This window comes from Haliotis cracherodii, unplaced genomic scaffold, assembly GCF_022045235.1.
Source record: "Haliotis cracherodii isolate W230 unplaced genomic scaffold, xgHalCrac1.p SCAF_7, whole genome shotgun sequence".
Classification (NCBI taxonomy): Eukaryota; Metazoa; Mollusca; class Gastropoda; order Lepetellida; family Haliotidae; genus Haliotis; species Haliotis cracherodii.
In genome coordinates, this window is record NW_027266330.1 from 7,720,732 (window position 1) to 7,741,830 (window position 21,099).

Below are 21,099 nucleotides of genomic sequence, written 5' to 3' on the forward strand. Positions count from 1 at the left end.
GGATATATGTCACCTTGTACGTGGAGGATATAAGTCACCTTGTACGTGGAGGATATAAGTCACCTTGTACGTGGAGGATATATGTCAACTTGTACGTGGAGGATATGAGTCACCTTGTATGTGGAGGATATAAGTCACCTTGTACTTGGAGGATATATGTCACCTTGTACGTGGAGGATATGAGTCACCTTGTACTTGGAGGATATAAGTCACCTTGTACTTGGAGGATATATGTCAACTTGTACGTGGAGGATATGAGTCACCTTGTACGTGGAGGATATAAGTCACCTTGTACTTGGAGGATATATGTCACCTTGTACGTGGAGGATATAAGTCACCTTGTACTTGGAGGATATGAGTCACCTTGTACTTGGAGGACATTAGGTTTTGAGGGGATAATTTCAAACAGGAATTACCGCGGGGGACTTCTCTTCGGGTTGTTTTCCTGGAACGTATGATATCATGACCCACCAGGGACCTTATCGGTGCTAGGATATAGTTGTGCTGTGACGTCATAAAGGAAGACGTACATTTGACGTCAACTTGCTTCCGTATAAATCGCCATGTGTGCGGACTGTACAAAAATATCTTGTTTTTCTCTCGTTAGTTCGTAATGTTATAGAAATTATTTCAAAACATTTCAGCATACATGTCTACTTTCAATTAATCAGACGGAATATCTAAAAACTGCAACCATTACATAAACAGTTAGAAGACTGAAGATGAGTCCAAATGTTTGGTGTTATGTATCTCTGTAATAAATATGAATTGAAGGTGATGAATTGTATTTTGCGGTCCTAGTTCAGTAGTTTTTAAAGTCGCAATGTGAATTTTCATCATAAGGTCCCTTATCTCATGGTTGGTCACATATATTTTTTCAACATCTGACTCGAGATTACCTGATTACAAAATGTTTCAGCTTGCCGAGGTAAATAAATAAACATTGACTCTCACCATGGAGATTTACACATGGGAGATTCATCACATGAATGTGTGTGTTCACACAATTAAGGCATACTATGTGACGTTACACTATTGTTTACACAATCCATTTCTTCACGAATGGGCAGTGCGTTGTCACATAGTTTTGCCAGCATCAACCCACATATTTATTAAAGTACACTTATAATTGATGGGGCACATTTTTTTATTTTGAGACTGATGTGAATTATTACTTTTTTATTGAAAGTACGTGTCGCCAGCAGGGTTCTGTCCGCATCGTAAGACTTGAAGTGATGTACTAGTAGACCTCTGCTGAGGCGACATATTACAGAGTTGTGTGAAAGTAACTATTGAATATGTCAAATTAAACTATCTAATATGCGTATAATCCTCAATAGCTTAGGGAATAGTATAGATAATGGTGTGTTACATCATGCTACTTATCAAAGGGGGTTAAACTTCGGGTTCAATATTTATGCACTTTTATAATCTCATATAGCGACGTCAGTCTACAAATAGTTCTGGTCTATGTTTCAAATATTTAAAAAAAGAATGTTTTGTCAAAATCTGAACGTAGGGATGATTTATAAGTTCACGAAAGCAGGGATGCATTTTAAGTTCTGGAAAGTGGGGATGTGCTTTAAGTTTGAGAAGGTAGGGATGTGTTGTAAGTTCGGGAAAGTAGGGGTGTGTTTTAAGTCCGGGAAAGTAGGGGTGGTTTCAAATTTGGGAAAGTAGGGCTGTGTTTCAAGTTCGGAAATGTAGGTATTTGTTTTAAGTTCAGTGTTTATGTGTTTGAAGAATCAGCCATTTTTCCTCACGGACTGAAGTTCTCGTTTGTACGCTTTAATATAACATATCACATGGGGGAATGGGTTAGATATAACGCCAAAAAGCGACTAGACCAAGTAGGCATGTTATCAATACATCCAATATATTTTTCAAAACAACCTGACAAACATATTTAAGCATGACAAATACTAGCATACACGTTACTGCCTAAACACGGACTGTAAGTCCCCGGACCCTTGCATTCTACACAGGTATAAAAGTGCATATTATTTTAGAAAGGTGTATTACTGAGTGAGTATTCCAGTATTATCACGGCGCGTCAGCTTCATGCAGGAGGAGGGGTTCGAAGTGTCTTTGGTCTCAGGCGTTTATTACTTTGGTCAAACGCACAAGCACGAGTATGGTACTAACAAACCTTGAAACATAATCAGGGCGAACGTAGGATTCGAACCCACAATCATAGGTGTATGGCGCGCCCAAGGGACGCAACTCTGCACCGCGAATTGCGGGGCCTTAGACGACTGGGCCATCTGTGCCCTCTAAGGGTGTATTAGCTGGGTGGCCCAGTCGTCTAAGGCGCCGCGTTTCGCTGTGCAGAGTCGCGTCCCTTGGGCACGCCAGAAACCTATGATTGTTGGTTCGAATACCGGTTCGCCCCGATTATGTTTCTAGGTTTGTCAGCACCATACCCGTGCTCGTGGGTTTCACCGAAGTGGTAAACATCTGAGACCTGCATCACTTCGGGCTTTCCTCCCACATTAAGCTGAAACGCCGTGATATAACTGGAATACTGTTAAAAGCGGCGTTAAACCCAACTCACACACTCACTCACTGGGTGAAATGACAGAACGGACTGAGGGTTCACCCGTAGGGTTACCTTGTACCATGGAAGTGACAGTTTATGTATCTGCTACCTGAACATATTTCAATGTTAAAATTTAACTACCCATTCCATGACTTAAACATGATAACAAATAGCGAGTTTAGCACCGCGTTACGTAAATCGACACACCGTACCTTGCTTGCACCCGAAGTACCCTAGCTACGCATAGATCCTGTCTCCCCAGAAGCAAGTAGTTAATCTTCTGCAGGAAATGCCCTGTAAATTATCACTGTCAGACGCGAGTGCACAGACACTTTTATTGGCAATAAAACCATAGAGTGATAATATTGTTGAGTGACAAATGTAGAGAGGCGTTTAGGATCAATATCCGTACATAAAAAGACCGTATAAAAAACACACGACTTGAACGATCAGTGACTTGTGTCTCTCCTGAAAGACCTCTATCCACTACAGATCGAAGGCTGTCATATTCATTTTCATCGCAAACTAGAATAGCAGCCTAGCGCGTTGACATACAAAATATTTTATCGCTCAAGAAGTTATTTGTGTTGCTTACTGTTCAGTTGCACCGGCGTAATAACTTACGGAGCACCTTCGTTTTGCTTCCTTTTTCACTAATATACTCCGATGGAGATACATCAATGTTAAAGCTGTCTTCTCAGTCATGTTCGTATCTGTTATGTATGTTTCTGCTGCATTGCTGCATTTGTTCACTGTCATACATTAGACATGCAACTGAAAGGTCGGCGGTTGTATCCTCTGGTCGCGTCATAAGACATGGTACTTGTTGTTACTTTGCCTGTGGCTCAGCATCTAAAAAATAAAACAAGGACTGGCCGACTAAGAGTCGGTATACATTGATTGAGAGGAATATTACTGTTAAACTTTGATCAAACATCACCTAACATGTTTGATAGGCATTACTTAGAAGTTGGCGGATGACAAGATTGACACAATTTTATGGATAACAACTTCTTTAATACTGTAAAAAGCGACATTTCGGTATAGATCCTTATACCGTTGTCAAGCAAGACTGAATGAGGGACATAGTGCAGAATATATATAGTAGGTGGAGGATTAACAGTGGAGGATTAACAGTAACAACAAAGGCATACATGAGTGGGATAACATGGGTAGTTGTCACACCTACCCATGTTATCCCACTCATGTATGCCTTTGTTGTTACTGTTAATCCTCCACTTGCTATATATATTCTGCACTATGTCCCTCATTCAGTCTTGCTTGACAACGGTATAAGGATCTATACCGAAACGTCGCTTTTTACAGTATTAAAGAAGTTGTTATCCATAAAATTGTGTCAATCTTGTCATCACCTAACATACTGTCTTTTCAATGTACTATTTCACCGGTATATTTAACTGCGCTAAATTGAATTGAACGTCTCAGTTGGTCGTAAAAATGGCAAATTGCATGATCACTGTTATCCCTAAAACTGAAAATATGCATTCTCTGTCTACTGCGTTTCCTTCTCAAATTAACATTTACTGTGAATATTGTAATAACCGCAACCTTGCCTGTTGTAGCCTATCTATAATTGTACGCTTTATTATTTCAAAGTGTGTAAAAATAAAAATAATTAAAAATACATGTCGTTAACAACCTATGATATACCAATCAGAATCCCGTACTGTCAGAGTAGTGCTCGGATGAATAAAACACAGTCGAGGTAAACATGGAGATATGCAACATTTACATACAGCATCAGGTAAACATGGAGATATGCAACATTTACATACAGAATCACGTAAACGTGGAGATATGCAACATTTACATACAGAATCAGGTAAACGTGGAGATATGCAACATTTACATACAGAATCAAGTAAACATGATGATAAGCAACATTTACATACAGAATCAGGTAAACATGGAGATATGCAATATTTACATACAGAATCAGGTAAACATGGATATATGCAACATTTACATACAGAATAAGGTAAACATGTTGATATGCAACATTTACATACAGAATCAGGTAAACATGTTGATATGCAACATTTACATACAGAATCAGGTAAACATGTTGATATGCAACATTTACATACAGAATCAGGTAGACTTGCACTTAGTGTTTGTTTGTTTGTTTGGTTTTTTTTGTTTGTTGTTTAGCGCCGCACTGTTTCCAGCTATATGGCGGCGGTCTATAAATAATCGAGTCAGGACCAGACAATACAGTGACTGACATCATGAGCATCGATCCACGCAATTGGAATTGATGACATGCATCAACCATGTCAGCGAGCCTGACCACCCGATCGCGTTAGAAGAATCTGAAGAACTATTCTACCCCGCATCTCTACTGGCCTGTACTTTTATGATTACATATTTTGCACTTTCGTAAATCAGTATTGACTTTTTCATTGTACCGAAAGTGTTAAATACTCAGCTCAGGGTTCAGCCATCAGTATTTACATAATATGCTGATGGACATTAGGCCAGCCATATTGGTTGATGTGTTTCTCAGTTCCAGCAAGAGAGCATGAAAAATATAACAAAATAAATATGTTTTTCACTAATTGGGTAACATATTTTATGAAATATACATTTAGAACACTTGGTTATAGTCGTGAATATAAGTTCTGACGTAGATGAAGTCGCTTTGCTTCGGCATCAAATTTTTGATAAATATAGCTGAAGAAGATCAAGCTGACTTGGTTTTTTTATGAGTGTCCCATGGTTAGAGTACTTTTTTGTATCACATCGTGGCATATATTTCCCCAGCGGCGAGAACAATTGAGTAAAACCTTTATTATTTCATGTCGGAATGAAAATTCAGGGCGGGTGAGTAGATGGGAAATAGAAAAGAATACGGACAGCCTTAGGAAGGAAAACAGGTAAGTATGTCTAATGTGTATAATTGGCAAATAGAGGCCTAGTAAGTAATGTGACATCGTTCTTGTCATGTTCAGGAACAATTAGCCACCAGTGTTGTAGGTTAAGATTTAGTCTTTGAATAATAGCTTTTAACATTTGTAATCCACCTGGAGTACTTAATGATAATATAATACACACTTAATCATATATTTAAGATATATGATCTATAATTGATTACATGACATTTTCAATAATGTTAGATAAAGATCGATTGCTTCTACTTCGCGTGTCATCGGAACCCGGAAACACTTGGGGACCATCTCATAAATTTCAGTAGTTCTTATTTAATGTAGTTTAAGTTAAGCAATGCGTTTTTGTTTGAACTTATCAACATATTAGAATGTGTGCCAACACGCAAACACGTAGTAAAAAGTAATTCAGGTCTGTAATTTAAACTACAGCAAAGTACGGTTATAACGAACTCAAAGGGACTACTTATTTTAGTTCGGTATAACCGTAGTTCGTTATAAGCATATACAGTAAAACTACAGCAAATAGTCGGGGCCAAAAAAGTAAGTTCGTTATATCCGTCAGTTCGTTATAAGCGTGTTCGTTATAACCGTAGTTTACTGTACTTGAATGATTATGACACAACCTCCGGGGACAGCTAAAGAGACATGAATAATGACACCAGTCAAAACTAAGGGATCAATACACGGCTAGGAGTTCACTCATTAGCATTATACGATAACAATAATGACAGATTCATAACCGATCAATCAGGGTCAGTAACACCATGAACACCTGTGTCAACATTAATAACGTTGCCAGAGAGACAACGCCAGTGAGTGTGTAGCTGAACGGTTTGTCTCATGTCCTATTGTGACGTCACTAGACAACCGCTGTACAACCACCAAACTCAGGGAAAGACTGAATACAGACATGGTTGCATGGGGGTTGGTTGGTTGGTTGGTTGGTTGTTTAACGCCGCACTCAGCAATACTCCAGCTATATGACGGCGTCTATAAAATAATCTACTCTGGACCAGGCAATCCAGTGATTGACATCATGAGCATCGATCCACGCCATTGGGATCGATAACATGTATCGGCCAAGTCAGCGAGCCTGACCACCCGATCCCGTTAGTCGCCTTTTACGACAAGCATCGTCACCTTTTACGGCAAGTATGGGTTGCTGAAGATCTATTCTACCCCGGAATCTTCACGGGTCTTGCATGGGTGAGGGGTATGAGGGAGCGGTACCAAGATGGCAACACCCAGTACAAGAATGGGTGAGCAAGTTTTACACCACTGTTACCAGCCTCCCTGCAATGCCACGCCGGGGATACCAAAATGGTGTTTCACACATTGCACCCATGTTGAGCACAGCACCCGGGCATTCGACGTCATTTCCGAACACTTTAATCTCTTGGCTATTATTGTGCAGAGTTGCGTCCCTTGGGTAAGCCAGAAACGTGTGATCGTGGGTTCGAATCCCGGTTCATCCGGATTATGTTTCTTTATTTGTAAGCACCATACTCATGCCCGGGGGTTTCACCAAAGTGGTGAACGTCTAAGACCTGCAACTCTTTAGGCTTTCACCCGCAGCAACCTGACACACTGATATAATTGGCGTTGGGGGCTAGGGTGGCCCAGTCGTCTAAGGCGCCGCGATTCGCTGTGCAGAGTTGCGTCCCTTGGACACGCCAGGTACCTATGATTGTGGGTTCGAATCCCGGTTCGCCCCGATTATGTTTCTAGGTTTGTCAGCACCATACCCGTGCTCGTGGGTTTTCACCGAAGTGGTAAACATCTGAGACCTGCATCACTTCGGGCTTTCCCCCCACATTAAGCTGTTAAAAGCGGCGTTAAACCAAACTCACCCACTCACTCACTCAAAGCGGTGTTAAACTCACTCACTCACTCTCTCGATGATTATTTGATTAGACTAACTCTTACATAGGGTAGATCATTGTGTAATGGGACGTCAGTGGCACCTGAGAGTGAGTACGTAACAGTCAGTGTGTATAAAACATTTTAACATTTGCGTGCCAATGACAATGTGACTATAAATTTATGCTTTTGTAATAATTTCACAGTTCTCTTTCCAATATAGACTGCTTATTTATGTAAATGACAATTGCAAGAAGTGTTGATTAACTTGATCTATTTAACCATCACTCCAATCTCATTAAAATCAGATCTTAGTTCTCGCTACCGCTTTGTTTAGCGGTAGCGAGAACTAAGATCTGATTTTGATGAGATTGCCATCACTCATTCCTGCAACCGTTTGTAAAACGTAATCTGTGGGTTATATAGTGTAAAATAGATTGGTTCAATGACGACTGGGGAAAGAAATGAATTGACCCCTGGGGGAGACTCTCTACAAGGGTGTGGCAGTGTAGGGAGTTGTGTCACACACCGGGGGAGACTCTCTACCAGGGTGTGGCAGTGTAGAGAGCTGTGTCACTCACCGGCCGAGACTCTCTACCAAGGTGCGGCAGTGTAGGGAGCTGTGTCACACACCGAAGGAGACTCTCTACCAGGGTGTGGCAGTGTAGGGAGCTGTGTCACACACCGTGGGAGACTCTCTACCAGGGAGCGGCAGTGTAGGGAGCTGTGTCACACACCGGCCGAGACTCTCTACCAGGGTGTGGCAGTGTAGGGAGTTGTGTCACACACCGGGGGAGACTCTCTACCAGGGTGCGGCAGTGTAGGGAGTTGTGTCACACACCGGGGCAGACTCTCTACCAGGGTGTGGCAGTGTAGGGAGTTGTGTCACACACCGGGGCAGACTCTCTACCAGGGTGTGGCAGTGTAGGGAGCTGTGTCACACACCGTGGGAGACTCTCTACCAGGGAGCGGCAGTGTAGGGAGTTGTGTCACACACCGGCCGAGACTCTCTACCAGGGTGTGGCAGTGTAGGGAGTTGTGTCACACACCGGGGGAGACTCTCTACCAGGGAGCGGCAGTGTAGGGAGCTGTGTCACACACCGGGGGAGACTCTCTACTAGAGTGTGGCAGTGTAGGGAGTTGTGTCACACACCGGGGCAGACTCTCTACCAGGGTGTGGCAGTGTAGGGAGTTGTGTCACACACCGGGGTAGACTCAAAGCGGTGTTAAACTCACTCACTCACTAGTGTGTATAAAACATTTTAACATTTGCGTGCCAATGACAATGTGACTATAAATTTATGCTTTTGTAATAATTTCACAGTTCTCTTTCCAATATAGACTGCTTATTTATGTAAATGACAATTGCAAGAAGTGTTGATTAACTTGATCTATTTAACCATCACTCCAATCTCATTAAAATCAGATCTTAGTTCTCGCTACCGCTTTGTTTAGCGGTAGCGAGAACTAAGATCTGATTTTAATGAGATTGCCATCACTCATTCCTGCAACCGTTTGTAAAATGTAATCTGTGGGTTATATAGTGTAAAATAGATTGGTTCAATGACGACTGGGGAAAGAAATGAATTGACCCCTGGGGGAGACTCTCTACAAGGGTGTGGCAGTGTAGGGAGTTGTGTCACACACCGGGGGAGACTCTCTACCAGGGAGCGGCAGTGTAGGGAGCTGTGTCACACACCGGCCGAGACTCTCTACCAGGGTGTGGCAGTGTAGGGAGTTGTGTCACACACCGGGGGAGACTCTCTACCAGGGTGTGGCAGTGTAGGGAGCTGTGTCACACACCGGGGGAGACTCTCTACTAGAGTGTGGCAGTGTAGGGAGTTGTGTCACACACCGGGGCAGACTCTCTACCAGGGTGTGGCAGTGTAGGGAGTTGTGTCACACACCGGGGCAGACTCTCTACCAGGGTGTGGCAGTGTAGGGAGCTGTGTCACACACCGTGGGAGACTCTCTACCAGGGAGCGGCAGTGTAGGGAGTTGTGTCACACACCGGCCGAGACTCTCTACCAGGGTGTGGCAGTGTAGGGAGTTGTGTCACACACCGGGGGAGACTCTCTACCAGGGTGCGGCAGTGTAGGGAGCTGTGTCACACACCGGGGGAGACTCTCTACTAGAGTATGGCAGTGTAGGGAGTTGTGTCACACACCGGGGCAGACTCTCTACCAGGGTGTGGCAGTGTAGGGAGTTGTGTCACACACCGGGGTAGACTCTCTACCAGGGAGCGGCAGTGTAGGGAGCTGTGTCACACACCGGGGGAGACTCTCTACCAGGGTGCGGCAGTGTAGGGAGCTGTGTCACACACCGGGGGAGACTCTCTACCAGGGTGTGGCAGTGTAGGGAGCTGTGTCACACACCGGGGGAGACTCTCTACCAGGGTGCGGCAGTGTAGGGAGCTGTGTCACACAACGGGGGAGACTCTCTACCAGGGAGCGGCAGTGTAGGGAGCTGTGTCACACACCGGGGTAGACTCTCTACCAGGGAGCGGCAGTGTAGGGAGCTGTGTCACACACCGGGGGAGACTCTCTACCAGGGTGCTGCAGTGTAGGGAGCTGTGTCACACACCGGGGGAGACTCTCTACCAGGGAGCGGCAGTGTAGGGAGCTGTGTCACACACCGGGGGAGACTCTCTACCAGGGTGCTGCAGTGTAGGGAGCTGTGTCACACACCGGGGGAGACTCTCTACCAGGGAGCGGCAGTGTAGGGAGTTGTGTCACACACCGGGGGAGACTCTCTACCAGGGTGTGGCAGTGTAGGGAGCTGTGTCACAAAACGGGGGAGACTCTCTACCAGGGTGCGGCAGTGTAGGGAGCTGTGTCACACACCGGGGGAGACTCTCTACCAGGGTGCGGCAGTGTAGGGAGCTGTGTCACACACCGGGGGAGACTCTCTACCAGGGTGCTGCAGTGTAGGGAGCTGTGTCACACACCGGGGGAGACTCTCTACCAGGGTGCGGCAGTGTAGGGAGCTGTGTCACACAACGGGGGAGACTCTCTACCAGGGAGCGGCAGTGTAGGGAGCTGTGTCACACACCGGGGTAGACTCTCTACCAGGGTGCTGCAGTGTAGGGAGCTGTGTCACACACCGGGGGAGACTCTCTACCAGGGTGTGGCAGTGTAGGGAGCTGTGTCACAAAACGGGGGAGACTCTCTACCAGGGTGCGGCAGTGTAGGGAGCTGTGTCACACACCGGGGGAGACTCTCCACCAGGGTGTGGCAGTGTAGAGAGCTGTGTCACACACCGGGGGAGACTCTCTACCAGGGAGCGGCAGTGTATGGGGCGGTAACACACACTGTCAGTGAAACGATGTGATGAAAGTAAATGAAGCGGAAATAAAATATTGCTGTGAACATGTTCCGTTCCGTGTGTGTGTGTGTGTGTGTGTGTGTGTGTGTGTGTGTGTGTGTGTGTGTGTCTGTGTGTGTGTGTGTGTCTGTGTGTGTATGTGTCTGTGTCTGTGTCTGTGTGTGTGTGTCTGTGTGTGTCTGTGTGTGTCTGTGTCTGCTTCTACTAATCCGGACAGATGACGATTTATAGTGCTAGCACACTGAGATACCATGCCGCAGTTTAACATGAATATCCCACTCAGACACAGGATACTGACTCCGAGCCGACCAGTCCTTGTTTTAGCCCCTTAATGCCGAGCGCCAGACAGAGCAACAACAAGTACCATCTTTTAACGTCTTTTGGTATGACAGGGCCGGGGATCGAACCCCCTCCGGGCGGACGCTCTACCACTAGACCACGGAGGCGGTCTCAAGTGGCTGGTATAGGACGACACAGTTCCATGTATCAAGACACAGGCATGTCATGTATATATTAAATTATATATTCAAACACTCCTCATGATCTCGGTAAAGAAACAGCTGAATATTTAAAAAAAACAACAACCGTTCCCAAAATCCGAGAACCTTTATTATTACCTCGGAATACATTATCGATAGTATTAGGTGTATTCTGAACAATATTAATTTGAATTGTGATGCTGCTCATTATGAGCAAGATTAAGGCACAGAATTTGGGATAAAAATGGCCCCAGGTTATGTGACATTTGCACTTGGATATTTGGGGGGGGGAATTTTTCTCACAGATTGATGAATAATTCGGCATTGAATTTGGACAGGGATTTCAAAACAAATGGAAAATATTTTTAGATGATTGTTTTGTTCTGTGGAAACTAAGTGAAGATAGAGTGACATTGTTAGATAGATATTCTACAGAAGCTCCATCCACGTATACGTTTTACTTTAGAGAAGAACAATAAACAGACTTTCCTTCCTAGGCGTATTGGTTTTAATATCAAACAATATATATACAATGTATAACAATACAATGTATATTACAAACCAACCGATCACAAACAATATCTCAGTGACACTTTCTCTCACCCCGTCATACAAAAAACAGTGTCCCTTACTCATTCGCAAGTAGAATCTGCGCGATAGTATCTTATTCAGATCGTGCACAATAAAGTCTCAATAAATTGATGGATTTACAATTAGAAAGAAACTACCCCAGAAAAATATTAGAAGACGCAATAAACAAGGCTAAATCACCAAACCGTTGTGATCATCTAAAAACCTAACGTTATAAGTGATGAGAGTGTTCTCCCTTTTGTAACAACCTTTAATCCTCAAAACCCGGAAATATTTGGAAATGTTCGGGAGACATTATTTCTTTAAGTAAGTTTGACGAATTTGAACAAACAAATGTCTCTAAACACGTAACAGAAGCCGTAATCTTTAACAAAGTCTTACCAGGGCTTCTCTCTCACAAAGAAAACAAGAAGAATTTATAACAGGCCAAATTGTGGTCCTTGCCCTCGTGTATATACATACCGCAAAACTGAACCGCAAAAGAAACGTCACCATGGATAGATATATGAGAAACCTTATTTGTCCAAACACTGTAAACAAACTTTCAGACATATCAAAGAGATGAACCTCGGCAAAACTGATCATCAAGGTGGAAATGAAAGTGTCGAATGTTCTTACAGTGAAACACAACACTAGGCTCTGAGAAAATGGCATCACAAGTCAGTATCTCGTGTGTCCGCCATGTGCATTGAAGACTGTCGTGCAACGTCGATACATGGAATGGATGAGGTGGTTGATGAAGGCCATAGGCACTTGAGCCCACACTCTGAGGAACGCCTGATACAGTTCAGCTGCAGTTGTCGGCCTTGGACGGACGTCATTCAGACATCTTTGAAACTCGTCCCACAGATGCTCAATTGGATTTAAATCTGGACTGAAGGCACGCCACTGCATGGTTCTAATGCCATTTTGCTGGATGAAATCTCTTGTTGCTCTCGCAGTATGGGCACGGGCGTTTTCATGCTGAAACTTGTGGTTGCGGCGACGTGCCAAATGAGGTATGGCGTGTTGTCTCAAGACTTGATCAATGTACCGAGCTGCTGTGACACCATTGCCTCTCCCTGGACCGATGTTCTGGAAGACCACAGGGCCGACACTCTGTGCAAGACCAATCACACCATGATGCTCTGACCACCGCACCAGTCTCTCTCAACAACACAAGCACCCGAATCACGTTTCCCACGGCGTCGCCAGACTCTCTCTCTCTCAATCGTTGATGCACGGTGTACGCAATAATGTGTCTGTCGAGCAGTTTCCGCAGTAGTAACAAAGCGATCTTGAAGATGGTGTCGCACAATCTGACGATCCTGACGTCGGGTGGTGACCCTTGGTCTTCCATTACGTGGTCGGTCATCTGTAGTTTTGGTAGTCTGGTACCGTTGCTGGAGCCTGTATAGGGTCCTGACGTGGACTTGAAATGCATTGGCTGCTTTCCGGGCGGTTTGTCCAGCATGCAATCGTCCAAGGGCTTGGTGTCGCTGATTTCTTGTCAATCTTGGCACGTGGTAGCAATTCAATAACGATTGAATGTTATCCGATCTGGGTGTATTTTTTATAGGGCAAGATATGGGGGAACGCATGTGCATTTCAATTTGCACGGAACTCACGTGCATCGTGTTACCATGGCCGTTGCCGTGATGCGTTAGGGCGATCGGTTTTATTGTCATTAGCTTTGCTTTTTATCATCAAATTTCATTTTTCCGGACAAGGTTATGTTAAATTTTAGAAACTTTGACAAAAATTACCCAGATATTTAAATGACAACTTTTCATGCAATGTTACTTGGGGTGACGTTTCTTTTGCGGTTCAGTATATATATATCCGTGTAGAGTATTTTCTTTAGTACTCGTCATATCAGATAAACTGATCATCCTCCTTTGCCAAATAAACTATCATCATATCATTTAGGGGCAGTCAAGCGCAAAATACGAGTTCAAACGGGGACATATTTTTTAAATTGGTAGTAAAAAACAAATTTGTTCAGGTCGTTGAACACATCAATACAGTTTAAAATTGACATTAAATTGAAGCTATTCCTATTTGAGTAATTGTCCCTTTCACCTAATATTGATATTTATTATAACTGTGCTGTAAATATAATAACAGTTTTATTCCAACTTTTTTTGTATTAAATCAGCAGACTACTATACTAACTATTGTGCCCTCAAATTCATGTATTAAACCCGTCGAATGATTTCACGTTCATATAAACAAGATTTAAACCATGAATACCCATACCACCTGACGTATAAATAAGTGGTCTACGTGGTTGCACAACGAAGCGGTGCTTGTATCACATGGCGATCGCAGTACGAGTGATGGATAATATGATGATGGAATATGTTTGCTGTAAATGAAAATGTTTTTTAAACTCGTTAAGTTTGGGTTACGAATTGCAGCACAATCTCTGCAAGATAGAGAGTCTGATGTTTCAGATGACAACATGACAGCTTGCTACATATATTCCTGGTCACAGCCTGATACGCAGTGATAATTCTTATTTCGATTGCCCAAAAATATTGCACTTTATAATAACCTATCAGAATGCTATCTGCACGAATTGGGGAACATGACAACAAGTAGTACCAATAAACAACAAAAAAGTAAAATTTATTATTTAACTAAACATTTGCCAATGATACAAGCCAAATACATAAACAAATATCATACCCTAAATACATCAAAATATGAAAAGTTATTATAGGATATTAGGATATTATTTTCCTTTTAATATTGCACTGCATAAGACATGCGTTTTCCAACACCGTAAATGTTGTAATTAAACAGGAAGTGCTTGCCAGGTACAACCAGGTGATCAAACACTGTGCAATATTTTAGAACTGTCATTCTGGATCGATATTTATATGCAAAAAGATAAAGAATTATAGGAATTTGTAGAATTCACCATATATGATCATGAATAATCCTGAAAAGGTTTAAGGCAAAAACACTCTCTTATTAAAAAACTACCTTTAACTGTTCGAAGTAACATGTTTTATTGTTTAATTGCCATGTCTCTATCTTAAGTAGATTTATAATATTGTGAGTATGTAAAGTACTATAGAAATCCGTTTCTTTGTGACAGATGAAATTTTCAAAATTTTGAATCCGTCTCAAAATAGAATTAAAACATTATTGTACCCATTTTTATTTGTTTTTGTAAGGAAATGGTGTCGATAGGATGAGAAATTTCAATGAGGGGAATATTAAAATGTTTGAAAGCGTTTACGTGTTAAAAACCCACTCAGTGACAATATCAGGCTCGGTCGGAAGAACAAAGACCTCTATTCTAGAATCTCTTTTTATTCCACATTGCGGGTGGGCGGTTAAAAACATACACTGGCAAAGGTTCCTTTAACCAAAGGGTAAACAGGTTAGATGTCTCTTATTGCCTGGAGCGTAGGATGCCTAAAATCTGACACGTAGAAATCCACGAAATATTGTGATAATTCCGTAGTAGAAAAACGCTGATGAGGACACATAACATGTTCAGCTTCCTTTGAAATTAAGTGCACGTGCACGTCTGAACAAGAAAAACGCCCTCCAATATGTCTTTAAAATGATTTAATTCTTGAACAAATCTATCAATTCAAAAAAAGGAAGACATATTGCATGCATACAGGCACGGAACACCTAACATGGTTAGTTTTAAAAAGTGTCAAAACACTTTAAATATTCATAAGAACTGTCTGCTAAAAGATGAGTCTGTTTACGGTTCTAGTTTTACCACGATCACGTGTTCCTGAATCACTTTCCAATAGTGATGAGTACGAAACAAACGCCAGGAAACGTAAAGACAGCATGATGAACTCATCCCGAGCAAAATCTAACGCTAGGGCTGGTATTTTTCAAACGTTGAAATTACATTATAAGTACTTAGATCAATATCAAATAAAAAAGTAAGCGCCGTTAGGTAAAATACCCGAGCGTATACAGGATAAATCTGGTGTACTTAAGCGTTAAAAAGATGGAGAAATAGCCACAGGGTTACACTTTCTGTCCCCCCACCCCTCTCTCTCTCTCTCTCTCTCTCTCTCTCTCTCTCTCTCTCTCTCTCTCTCTCTCTCTCTCTCTCTCTCTCTCGTTATCTTATCGTGAAATAGTCTTTGCCGTAATTTCATTTTGATATTTTGATCGATAACTTCGATATCTAACTGTTTGCAATATGCAGAGACAAAACAAATGTGTGCATTGGTCCCCCTTTGAAACACTCTGTGTTACTACGTGAATGATACACATTATGATACATACCCTACTATTTCCAAGTTTTGCACTCTTTCTTTGAATTCCGGGATTATTACTATTACTGAATAAGTATAACATTGTCTGTTTTCCATAGTTCATGTACAGTAGCTAACAGGATCGTGCAGTGTTTTATTATAAGGGTAACGCTATTTTTCAGGGCATTATCATTTGCAGAAGCCCTAGGTCTTCCATTAACTGCCCGACGAAGGAGGGCAGTTGAAAAGACCGAGGGCTTCGGCAAATGATAATGCCCTGAAAATAGCGTTACCGTTATTATAGCTAAAATGGATGGAATTTGTTATCAAATAAAAAGAAACAACAATGTCGATTTTGAAACATTTACTGCAATCAACACGAATGTCACTGACCCACTTTTACAAATATGGAAACGTCATAGAACAAACCAGATGACGTCACTATTGAACGTTACGTCACCTATCCCTATCCTATGACATCACCTAACAACGGGCGTGATAATGGCCCGTCGTCAAGTAATATGAGGTCATTATCAAGTTACAGTGGCCCGCTCATTTCTGATAACATGCGGGCGTTTTTATGATAATTCTATCCATTTTAGCTATAATGTACGATATCGGGATTCAGGTTGACTTGAGCGTTCATGGTGTTTTGTGAGTACTCCTAGCCTTGCATCGTACCTACGTCTCTACTGCTTAATGGGGTGTAACATAAATAGCCACGTGACCTTAGCCAAAACAAACCAAGCTCATGATGACATAGAAATGACGTCCAATCATGCCTACTAACTGTTCTCTATGCCTAATGAGGCACAACGGTACAAGACACGTGATCAGTCAAGGAATACAACATAAACGTGGCTGAACAAGCTGACTATAGCTGTTCGTAGGCTTCAGACACTCGTCACGATGAAGCTCTTCTTGCCCATCCTCTTGTTGGTATCAGCGGTCAGTTGTGAAGTTACTAACGATCCGTTCAGCGCCGTTGTCTGCAAAAAACCATTTGAAGTTATATCACGAGACAACAATAACCTTGCTCTCTACATCAGATGTCGATTCTACATCCCTCGATTCGAAAGCTGTCCAAGAGATCAGATCTTCAGCATGCACAAAAAGTTTTGCGTGTATCCAGAGAGGCTGGTAAACTCATGTAACCGTGAGTATTTATTGTATTTGCATCGTATCTTTACTGTAGTGCTTCCCCTAAAACCCACCAGTAAATGTACCTAATAAAGTCTATATATTTAATTATATATCATAGATACAAATATGAAATTTTGGAGCTCGATAGTCGCATGTTGTCGTTGTACAAAGGCATTGAAAACTGTTCATTGTCATGTCACATAAGACCACAACGTTGCGGCAGCAATCACGGCTCTGCATCTCCACGGCATTGATTGGATAAGTGTACGATTTCTGTCCTGCAGAATTCTGCGCCCTTCTGCCTGTAAAACGTTGGACAGTTGTCGGAGTGTCAGCGGTGTGTTCTGACGTTGACGTACACGTCGACCGAGTTCATCCCAGATGTGTTCAATTGGGTTGAGATGTGCAGATCTCGACGGCCAAGGAAAGTCGTTGATGTTGGTATTATGGAGGTAGTCTACCGTGACACGGGCTGTTTGCGGTGGAGCGTTGTCCTGTTGAAACAACTCGCTCTGGTGGTCAATGATTGGAAGAAGGTGGGGTTGAAGAATTTGATTCATGTAGCGATTTGCTGATTTTATTGTTTGTTTGTTGATTTCCGTAAAGCATTCGATTCGATTAACCGAAATCTCCTGTGGTATTCATTAATGAAAAATGGAATACATGGTCGTTTATTGGTGGTTTTGAAGGATCTATACTCTAAGATTCAGTGTGCTGTCAGGACATCAAATAACTCTCTTTTAGATTATTTCGAATCACTGAGTGGTGTAAGACAGGGCTGCGTGTTGAGTCCTTTTCTGTTCACGATGTTTATCCATGAATTACAGTCAATGATAGAAAGTAGTGATATGCGAGGGATTTTTATTGGAGAGGAGTTTATGGACATATTACTTTTACTATATGCAGATGATTTGTGTATTTTTGATGACACAGTAATAGGTCTGCAAAGAAAAATTGATATTTTATCCAATTTTTGTAAAAAGTGGGGACTTGAAATTAACATGTCTAAAACCGAAATTTTGGTTTTCAGAAGAGGTGGTACTTTAAGGTATGATGAACGATGGTTTTTGAATGATAAACGTATAAATGTTAGTACTTACTATAGTTATCTGGGTGTTCTGTTTTCAAATAGATTGTCTTGGACTAAATGCATTGATACTCTCAAGATAAAAGCCAATAAGGCTTTGTTTGCCATTAAACAATTGCAATTTCACTTTGTAAATATGCCAGTTAATATTTTATTTAAATTGTTTGATATTAAGATAAAGCCCATTCTTCTTTATGGTGCCGAGATCTGGGGCTTCAAAGGTAGTCAAATTGTCGAAACTTTTCATACTAAGTTTTGTAAATTTGTTTTAGGAGTTGGTAAATATGTATCAAGTACGGCAATATTAGCTGAAAGTGGAAGAAATGGTTTGCATGTGGATTATCATATGAAGTGTGTTAAATACTGGTGTAAACTGATTAGAATGAATGATGAAAGATATCCCCGACAGTGTTATTTGTTAATGAAGAAGCTGGATGAATGTGGTAGAATTACTTGGGCAACTCATGTTAAATATTTACTCGACATATATGGATTTGGTAATGTGTGGTACGAACAGAATATTGGTGATGTTAAGTGTTTCTTGCAGCTGTTTAGACAACGTTTGTTGGATTGCAACAAACAGAGTATACAGATGAAAATTTATGAGTCTCGTAAATTAAGGTATTATTCACACGTCAAGATATTATTGGATATGGAATATTATGTTACAGCTTTCAGAAATAGAGACCATAGACGTATGATGTGCCTGTTGCGATTAAGTGAATTGCCTATACGGAGTAATCTGGGCAGAAGAGAGGATATTGATTCTTCACAACGCTTTTGTCGGCTATGTAACAATGGTTGTATTGAGGACGAAGTCCATTTTGTGTTTGTCTGCCCGTTTTACGCAACATTAAGACAAAAGTTTATCCCTGTAAGATTCTATAGCAATCCATGTATTAAGACTTTTAGTAATCTCTTAAATAGCAAAAATGACTGTATACTCAGAAATGTAGCTAAGTATGTGAAGGAAGCCCTATTATTACGTACCAAGTCGTAATATTCTACCCTTAAGATTGTTTGCAATGTAAAGTGTCTCAATTGTATATTACTATATATAACTGAAATGTACATGGGCCTATGGCCGCCCATACATGAATAAACACACTGAACTCATTTGCTGTCAAATTTCCCTGAACCACAACCAAGTCAGATTCCGTGGTCTAGGATATGGCCCCCCGACACCATGACACTACCGCCACAAAAACTGTCGAATTCACGTACACAGTGTGGGGCAAAACGCTCATTTCGACGACTATAAACACGTTGTCTTCCATCCCGCCTGTGAACAAGAAATCGTGATTCATCGCTAACCACACTCGTCTCCAGTTTCTCAAATTCCAAGGCTGTAAGGTATAGCACCAACGCAAGCGTCGCTGTCGATGGATCTGTTGCAAAACAGGGACGATAACTGGTCTTCTGGGTCGGATTCCAGCCTCGCGAAGATGGTTCCCGACAGTCTTGTCCGATATCCTCCTCAAACCAGGGATGCGTCCTGCAGTCTCCCTAGCTGTGTGGCATTGCGATGACATAGGTGGAACGGTCGAAAGTAGCGATCGCGGACGGTGTGCAGTGGAACTGAAGTGTGTGTTTCGGTCTCAAAGGCGGCAAATGGTGCTGTGGTGGACTTTGAAGTGGCGTGCAACAGAGGACAGCGATTCCCCTCTTTGGATACGTCCTATGGCGATGTTCCGATCGGCAGCGCTGAGTCTCGGCATCTTCGAACTTGAAAAATGTTGACAATTAAATGACATAATTTATCCTCCATGACATTTTGGGACAAGTGTTAAAACAATGCCGTTTAAGACATTGCAAATTGACAATGGCTGCAAGAACAATCACTGGTGCGTCCCACATGTCAAGTGGTGGTTCTTAAACCTCTCTCAGTCACTATTTTCAGCACTCTCTCAACCATTTACTCTGATTTTCAGCCGTTTCAGCCACTGAAAAATGTCTCGCAGAGTGTATGTCAACAAACAACATATAGCGTTCATGCCAGGTATATAGACCCTCTCTTATTCACTATTTTCAGCACATCTCTCAACCATTCACTCTGAGTTTCAGCCGTTTCAGCCATTGAACAATGTCTCGCAGAGTGTATGTCAACAAACAACATATAGCGTTCATGCCAGGTGTATAGATCCTCTCTTATTCATTATTTTCAGCACTCTCTCAACCATTCACTCTTATTTTTAGCCGTTTCAGCCACTGAACAATGTCTCGCAGAGTGTATGTCAACAAACAATATATAGCGTTCATGCCAGGTATATAGACCCTCTCTTAATCACTATTTTCAGCACTCTCTCAACCATTCACTCTTATTTTCAGCCGTGTTTGTCTACACACAAGAGGCAGCGTATCAATTACAAGTATATAGCGGCCTATGATCGTAGATCACTGATTATGTTTTCAGATTTCACTAAAGTGGCATCGTATCAGAGCTGCACCTCTTCTGACTATTCTCACGCATTAAGCTGTTATCACTGACATACAATTCAAAGAGACATTAAATCAAACTCACTCACTCTTCTTTCAGCCAAGCCATGGTCCAGCATGTAGATGTAAGACTGACCGCTACGCCCCAGTGATCAATAGTGTCGGTCAACATTCAACATGAAGCTGACCTACTTACAATCTAAGGAAATCCAATCTTGGTATCTTCAGCTACTTTCGTGCGACGCATGTGTGTAAATAATAAAGTTGTTCGTCCTACGTTTTCCTAGTTGATATTCAATGCGTATAACCTTACAGACGAGATATTAAGTGCATTAATTAGGACTACGCCAATTCCACAAATCAGCAAAATCTGAAGCTGATGGAGACTTAGGATGACATCGCAGTCGTCGATATTGCCAGAAGCCAATCATCAAAGATTCACTCTGGTTATGTTTCTCATCACAATATCCGTACTTCTGGGTTTCACCAAGCTGGTAAGCATTTCCGAGAT

At 42.1% G+C, this 21,099-nt stretch overlaps 1 protein-coding gene across 1 annotated transcript; it reads left to right on the plus strand.

Moving 5' to 3' along the window:
• The first annotated feature begins 17,827 nt into the window (after window positions 1-17,827).
• On the plus strand, window positions 17,828-19,152 carry LOC139448457 (uncharacterized). Its single transcript, XM_071230007.1, has one exon. The coding sequence runs from the start codon at window positions 17,872-17,874 to the stop codon at window positions 19,150-19,152; it is 1,281 nt and encodes a 426-aa protein (XP_071086108.1). The 5' UTR covers window positions 17,828-17,871.
• The last annotated feature ends 1,947 nt before the right edge of the window (window positions 19,153-21,099 follow it).

Bases quoted from the DNA above. Each gene is read 5' to 3' on its own strand.
- LOC139448457 (XM_071230007.1), top strand. From the start codon at position 17,872: ATGTTTATCCATGAATTACAGTCAATGATAGAAAGTAGTGATATGCGA.